The sequence below is a fragment of the Haliotis cracherodii genome, unplaced genomic scaffold (genome assembly GCF_022045235.1).
Source record: "Haliotis cracherodii isolate W230 unplaced genomic scaffold, xgHalCrac1.p SCAF_9, whole genome shotgun sequence".
Taxonomy (NCBI): Eukaryota; Metazoa; Mollusca; class Gastropoda; order Lepetellida; family Haliotidae; genus Haliotis; species Haliotis cracherodii.
In genome coordinates, this window is record NW_027266343.1 from 47443484 (window position 1) to 47451441 (window position 7958).

The 7958-nt window shown below is 42.0% G+C and overlaps 1 protein-coding gene across 1 annotated transcript; it reads right to left on the reverse strand.

Moving 5' to 3' along the window:
- Positions 1-3369: 3369 nt before the first annotated feature.
- Positions 3370-7614, reverse strand: LOC139452841 (putative acyl-CoA synthetase YngI). The gene is made up of 2 exons (XM_071234476.1): positions 7564-7614; positions 3370-5476 (listed from the first exon to the last, which is right to left on the reverse strand). The coding sequence occupies exon 2, from the start codon at positions 5470-5472 to the stop codon at positions 3763-3765; it is 1710 nt and encodes a 569-aa protein (XP_071090577.1). The 5' UTR covers positions 5473-5476; positions 7564-7614; the 3' UTR covers positions 3370-3762.
- Positions 7615-7958: the final 344 nt, after the last annotated feature.

A 7958-nucleotide genomic window follows, 5' to 3' on the forward strand; every position in this document is an offset into this window, starting at 1 on the left:
TTAAGGCCAGATTGTGCATATATGTAAATGTAATGGCTGTTGAATGCCTAGTTATTTTGTAAAAAGATATAAGTTACTATAGACGTCTATGGGAAAACATTTGATTGTGTGTAACCTAAAGCTCCATCAAGAGGCAAAGTCCATGTATTAGCACATTTGCACAAAGGATAATTAGAAATAACACGATATATTTTGTACAAATGTTAGAGTGGTGGCTGTGGTGTCTTCAACAAACAAACTCTCTCAAGTAGGATATTTGTCTGTAGTATTGACGCAGATGTTGGAAAACGAAATGTACGTTGCTGTCCCAGTTATGAGTTCAACACCAAAAAAACATTTATAGAAATATTTGTCTACAATTGCAACATTGCTTATTAATGTGTGACAGCACCTAGACAGTTCTTTGGCGCAATTTGTACTTCTTCAGTTCCCATCTGAAGTTTTCAAAATGTGTGTTCATATTCCCACAAATTAACGAAATGTCTGTTACCTAAAGTATATTTGAAGTAAATGTCATGTCATACGACAAAAGTACCAAGATAACCTTCAAAATTGACATGGTAGAGTATTTACAATGGTATCCTCATTAATACACGGTTAACAGCCATGATTAGGAAAAACAGAGTAATTTTGAAAGAGAAATGCAAATTACGCAATCAATTTAATAGAAACGCAATCACATGAAACCAACTTTAGTAAATCATCCATGCATAGTCACTGATAGCATCTATACAATATACAGCTGTTTATACGGCTATGTTTAAAAAGATGAACGTCAAACTATTAATAGTTTATAATTGTACGTGGGGCGGTCGGGTAGCCTTCGTGGTTAAAGCGTTCGCTCGTCACGCCGAAGACCCGGGTTCGATTCCCGACATGGGTACAATGTGTGAAGCCCATTTCTGGTGTCCCCCGCCGTGATATTGCTGGAATATTGCAAAAAGCGGCGTAAATGAATACTCAATTATAATTGTGCGTTACCTACTTATACGAAACTATTCATTTTCTTGAAATTAGTTTTATTTTAAGACCCGTGTGCTTCCTTCGGTCCTCCGTTGATTGCAGCAGACATCTAGCACTGGTTCTGCTGGACACGATCATGTATTGGGCAAAACTTGGTATGTTTGGCAGATTGTGTGTTTCGTGTTCATTTGCTTACATTTTCTTTAAATTTAACTCAACATCTAGTGGACTTGTTTCAAACAAGATGAAACAATACTGCATTTATAAGTCAAGTGATCCTTAAATATCGGGGTTAGAATAGATCTTCAGCAACCCATGCTTGTCGTAAGAGGCGACTAACGAGATCGGGTGGTCAGACTCGCTGACTTGGTTGATGCATGTCATCGTATCCCAATTACGTGGATCGATGCTCACTGTGTCAATGACTGGATTATCTAGTCCAGAATTGATTATTTACAGGCTGTCGTCATATAGCTGGAATATTGCTAAGTGCGGTGTTAAACAACAAACAAACAAACAAACATGGATTGTCAAGTTATATTTTGTTGAACAAACATGGAGGAAATTTATGTAACTGCATATTAAGAGAAAGATGTTATACTTTTGGTAAAGTCTAGCCGGATGTAGTTGTGTAACGCGTTTGTTTCTAGCCGGATGTAGTTGTGTAACGCGTTTGTTTCTAGCCGGATGTAGTTGTGTAACGCGTTTGACCTTTCTATTTTATAAATCAGTTGCGTGTTTCTCTTCCAAAACTTAAGACCGCCTCCATGGTCTAGTGGTAGAGCGTCCGCCCGGAGAGCGGAAGGTCCGGGGTTCGATCTCTGGCCGCGTCATACCAAGAGACGTTAAAGGATGCTACTTGTTGTCACCCTTTCTGGCGCTCGGCATTAAGGGGCTGAAACAAAGACTGGTCGGCTCGGACACAATATATTGTGTCTGAGTGGGGTATTCATGTTAAACTGCAGCATGGTATCTCAGTGGGGTAGCAATATAAAACCGGCATTGGTCCAAACGTAAAAGCAGCCACATTGCATGCACGTCGCTATATAAGTGCAATAATCTTCGACGCGACGTTAAACCCCATTTCGCCTCACCTGTTTCCTTAACCTGTAACGTACATTTCCCCTTATGTTCCCTCAGACGCGGTCCCCTACACTTCGATTGCTAATCCTGAGATAACAATAACACTTAATTTGATATCCAGTTATATACACGCAAAATATGCATAATGCTTCTAAACAAACCAAGTAAAATATGTGGTTTATCAAGTTCATTTTTGTGAAATATTGGCTCTTCTTTTTTAACTTGATTGTACTTAAAAAATGGAAACTAGTAAGGGTTTACTCTTTTTCCTTCGCAGTTAAGCTAAGCCACCCCTCCTAACACTTGTCGGGGGCACGGGTGGCCAAGTCGTCTAAGACGCCGTGATTTGCTGTGCAGAGTTGCGTCCCTTGGGCACGCCAGAAACATATGATTGTGGGTTCAACTTCCGGTTCGTCCCGATTATGTTTCTAGGTTTGTCAGCACCATACCCGTGCTGGTGGGTTTCACTATAGTGGTAAACGTCTGCGACCTGCATCACATTCCTCCCACATTAAGCTGACACGCCGTGATATAACTGGAACACAGTTCAGAGCGGCGTTAAACCCAACTCACTCACCCAGTGAATGTGTATAGTTGGAGATTTGGTCATTTGGTCTGCAAACTTAACAGACTGCTGGATTTATTTCTGCTCAGTTAAATAAATAATGACTTTAGAGCTTGGAATCTTTGATTATGCTGTCCAAATCCAGCCTCTGGTGCTATATTATAGGGATACACAAATGTTACATACATAACATATCAATGGGAGATATGTTTTCTTGTCAAATAACATGTTTATTTCATCGAGTGACCTGACGAAGTTGATATTTCCATAATTGATCTTACAGTGAAACCATATTGTCATTCAAGCAGACTCTTCTGGAATAGAGTATGATATCACTCAAGTTAGATATCGAATTTATTTTTTCAGATAAATACAGTATTTCATCACTAAATAATAGATATATTTCCAAGAAGATGAAAATGGATGTATTAGAGTTACTATAGACTAACTTTTATTTCCAGGAATAAAGGCATCTTTTTTAAATATCAAATTCAATTGGAGCCCAGAACAGTGCTTAAGTTCAAGCCCAGAGTTGGGGCAGTCTAGACTTGCGAAATCATTCTAGACTTGAGTTGGACTCCTGTTTTAGATTTATTCTTTACGGTCTTGGCGATACACTAGAGTTGCCAATCTGTATTGCTTTATTGAATCATAATAACAATTGAGCGGTAGAAGGTCTAATTCTCACCACGTAATAATTAATTAATTGATAATAAATTCTTGGAACAGAGCGATGCTGCCGGTAAAATAATACTGATGCGTTTCAGAAAAAAACAACGTGTTCGTCCTCAGAAGATCCTTTTTGCTGAGAGCCATCTGGTATTTTCTCAAACTGAGATGTACGCCCGTCGTGACAATTATTTGAATTCATTTCTATCGAGTTGGCATATTGGTATAAGAGGTATGGTTCATCTGGTCGTCACACGTGTTTCTGTCTGTGAGTGAGTGTTGTTTTATGCCACTCTTAGTAATATTCACGCCATGTCGGGGGACATCAAACATGGGCATCAGAAATGGGCTTCACACACTGTACCCATGTTGGAATCGAACCCCGAGGGCTTAGGCGTGACGAGCCGACGCTTTAACCACAAGGCTACCCCACCACCTATTACACAAACAGAACGCACATTTATCCTTGAAGATAATATCAATCATAACTGAAGCAAGACCTCCGCCTGAAGAGAGAGCTTCCTCCGGTTGAGTTTTCCATTCTTATTGACGGGGAATGTGTCAAATAGGAGATAATACTTAGGTTCCACACTGCTTTCTTCGTGAGGAACGGCAGCGAATTGAAGAGACATAAAGGTTTGAATTTCCGAGAGCGGATCCTGAAAACCTTCAGTTGGCTTGATACAGGCACATATTTCATGAAACAAAACAGGGTCTTTGACGGGGACAATGACTACATCATGAACGGCGGGACAACCTCTTGCGATCTGCTCTAACCAATGAGGATAGAGAATCTCATCGCCATGCATGATTGCATCAGAGCCGCGTCCATCGACGAACAACATCCCTGCGGAATCAAAGAACCCAACATCGTCAGTCTGAAACCATCCGTCGTCTGTAAATGCTGCTCGGTTGAACCGTCCTTCATCTGACCATTTACCAACTATTTTGGTTTCCTCTGTTCCGTTATGAACGGATAATTGAACATCCTCCTTCGTCTTGATGGCGCGTAACTTAGGGGAATCACCAAGGTATCCCTCAAACACACCATCCCCCTTTACCAAAATGCTCCCCTTAACGCCAATCCTCACATCGCGTCCTATGTCATCTACAACGCGCACGTGGTACGATGGCATTGGATGTCCCACACAGTGGTCCTGGAACTTACCTTGGTCATCCACAGACAAATGGCATATGCACATCGTCTCGGACATTCCGTACCGACAGACGATCTTCTTCGTTAGCGATCCTATAATCCTCATGCTGTTTTTAACTATAGGCTGTCCCCCTGTCAAAACTACTTCTAGCATATCTGGTTCGTCTAGTGTTACCCCTGACTGGCTGACGTCTTCTATTTCATTTGGTACAAGGTAAGCGGATCGGCAGCCTTCTGCACGGATAACATCCAAAATGGGTGGAAGGTTATTTTCTCGAGCGTCAAGTGCTATTCGTGTTATTCCCGAGCAGGGATAGACACTAGGAAATCCAGGAAACCAACCAAAAAATCTGTCGTTATAGAAAGGCGATCCGTTGTCTCCGATAAGAAAACACATTTGTTCCCCGAAACGTATGACTGCAGAATGGGTGAGAGGTACCTGTTTGCACACACCCGAAGTGCCAGAGGTCTCAACGATCACAGCATAATCAGTTGGCCGCACGTCTGCTATAAACATCTCCGTTTCCATTTCAAGCTGAGTTTGAACGGAATGAATAAACACAACTCTTTTGAGATAAGGGAGTTCCGAGCATTCGACGGCCAATCCATACTCCGTTTCCTTCGACGACGAAAACAGTTTCATTACGACCTCTAGTACTGCACTAACATTAGGATCCGTGATGATGGTTGTCGTCTGCGCAACCTGTAGCGCACCAAATGTATCGTCTGCGTTGTTCAAATAACCAAAAGCAGTCTGGGAGACACCGCCTGCCATCAATATTCCGAAATCACAGATCAGCCTGTCGGGGCTATTCGGCAACATGTTGGCAACAGTATCTCCTCTTGAGACACCAAGTCGGCGCAACTTCGCTGCCATTTTACCAGGCTGCATAAAAACATTTTTTCGACTGAGAACAGTTCTTCTATTTACTCCAACAAAAATGTACGCCGGTCTTTCTGGGTCAATAGATGACAAGCGTTTCAGCAGGGTCGGAATAGTGGCCTCAGAATGAATAATCAACTGGTTGTCGCACATGTTGCTGTAACAAAAACACAAACCGCTGATTAAATCGTTGCATATGTTCCCGATAACATTCCATGGACGGAAACGTATACCTATATATATATAACACCGCCGCCTACCACATCACTAAGTGAACACAGCTACACGCCTGATAGGTTATTGTTACAAAAAATATCACAACTGTGACCTAGTTATATAATGACCAAAGGCAGAGTGTAGATGAGATGCACTGATTCGCTGTCAGTCAACGAGCGACAAGAGCAACTTACAAGACAGTTTTCGTAATGCTATGAAACTACTGATGCATTCAGACGTCTGGTCTCAGTGACGGCGTGGTATCCATCTGAGCCTGTCACGCTCGAAATCAGCCATCCATACATGTGCACCTTCCCGTTATACCGCGGTGCACAGCAGGGGTGATCAATACGGTCTCGTGCTAGCGGTATAGGGATGAGTGGAGTTCCGACGCTTGCTCTCACACAGGGAAAGGTTCAGACATTCCTACCATATCATGACATCGGGATATCGATCTCTGTTTGTAATAATCGTTTTGTAGTAAGTGGATACGTTCACTTAGATTATATACTGAGTAGAATGCGCGATATAATTACTGAACATCTGACTCTAACATAATAGAATGGAATTGTTTGTTTGTTGTTTAACGCCGCACTCAGCAATACTCCAGCTTTTTGGCGGCGGGGGCGGTCGGGTAGCCTAGTGATTAAAGCGTTCGCTCGTCACGCCGAAGACCCGGGTTCGATTCCCGACATGGGTACAATGTGTGAAGCCCATTTCTGGTGTCCCCGCCATGATATTGCTGGAATATTGCTAAAAGCGGCGTAAAACCATACTCACTCACTCACTCACTATATGGCGGCGGTTTGTAAATAATCAAGTGTGACCACCCGATCCCGTTAGTCGCCTTTTACGACAAGCATGGTTTGCTGAAGACCTATTCTCTACGCGGATCTTCACGGGTGGTGTTATCACCTATTCTTATTGATCCATTCACATAATTTCACTGATATTTTGCCCAATGGAATCTGCTTCGTCGGATAACCGCGACGTTTATATTTATGTATGTTTAATATTCGTGGGTTCGCTTGTAGTGTGGTCATTAATTAACCTTGCACTTAGATTGACCATGTCAGTCCGGTATTGTAGATATAGAGGTGTTACATAACGTGGGGCATGGTCAGTGACCCGCGTACATGCAGATACGTGAGATCCGGCGACGTGAGGACGTGTTAAAGGACATTTATAGCGTTGGGGATTATTGGTTCTGCCCGAAGGGGCTTATGATTAGAGGGATAAGCCGAATGTTTACTGTATACAAAGAGGAAAGAATATCAGTGCACGATATTGGACATATTGGAACAATTAGGTGTTTTAGATAAATGAAGTTTAAAATGAAAGTATTGAAATGATTTTCTCTATAACATAATAACAACTTATGCCGGCCTAAATGCAGCATCGTCAGTCAATAAACAGTGAGGTTTATGCTTAATAGATTAACAACACGGTGAAGTAGAAACAAGTACTAGTCACTCATACAGATCCCAGAACATATATTTAGTAAAACAATCACCCCCTTTCCATTCTAATACCATTCTAGTAGTCTAGTCTCATCCCGTTCTCAGGCCTGGGTCATTTATAGAGTTCTATAGTCTGGAAGGTAATTTAAGGTACGGACGTTTACTACAATATCCGAAACGCTATCGGACCTACTCCAGTCAAAGTTGGTATCAGATTAATCTCATACCAACTTTGCCTGGAGTAGGTCCAATAGTTTTTCAGATATTGTAGTAAACGTCGGTATCTAAAATTACCTTCAAGACTATAAGTGGTACGTGTTGATTCACTAACTAAAACAGGCAGATTAACCCAGATATCGAAACGCACAGAACTAGCTTGAGATATCAGTAAATATATCAATGAACATTCAGTCTTGAGAGTTCCTAAATACGCGAGGGCTCTCATGTGGGATTATGTTTATTCCAACTTCGACCTAACTTTATTACAGAGACTATATGTCAGTCTGAACCTGAACGCACAGTGCAGGATAAGTAACATAACATCAGCTGATGTTTACATACAACTAACCTGATGGTGTGAGTACTGTAGCGAGGCGACGGTGCACATCTGACTGTCTGAGGCTGCGGCTCGAGGGTAAATGAAGTCGAGCAACATTTAGGAGGAACGACAAAAGAAGTGTCTTTGATTTGATGAGCAGACCAGGTGTGGATGCTACTCAACACGCCCGAGTCGGTTTTGTGTACCTTAGGTGTTACCATGGAAACATAATACATCCTTCTTTATGTACTGTTATTCAAAGTCGTCCACAAATCGGGCGTTATGCAGGTTGTCTTGGTCTGTGGTGTACTGAGGTAGGTGTGGGGTGTTCAGGGCGAGGGTTGTTGTTGTTGTTGTTGTTGTTGTTGGTGTGTGTGTGTGTGTCTGTGAGAGAGAGAAAGAGTTATTATTTTTGAATGGTCTCT

What these genes read in the sequence shown, in the direction of transcription:
- LOC139452841 (XM_071234476.1), bottom strand. Translation starts at nt 5,472, where the DNA reads ATGTGCGACAACCAGTTGATTATTCATTCTGAGGCCACTATTCCGACC.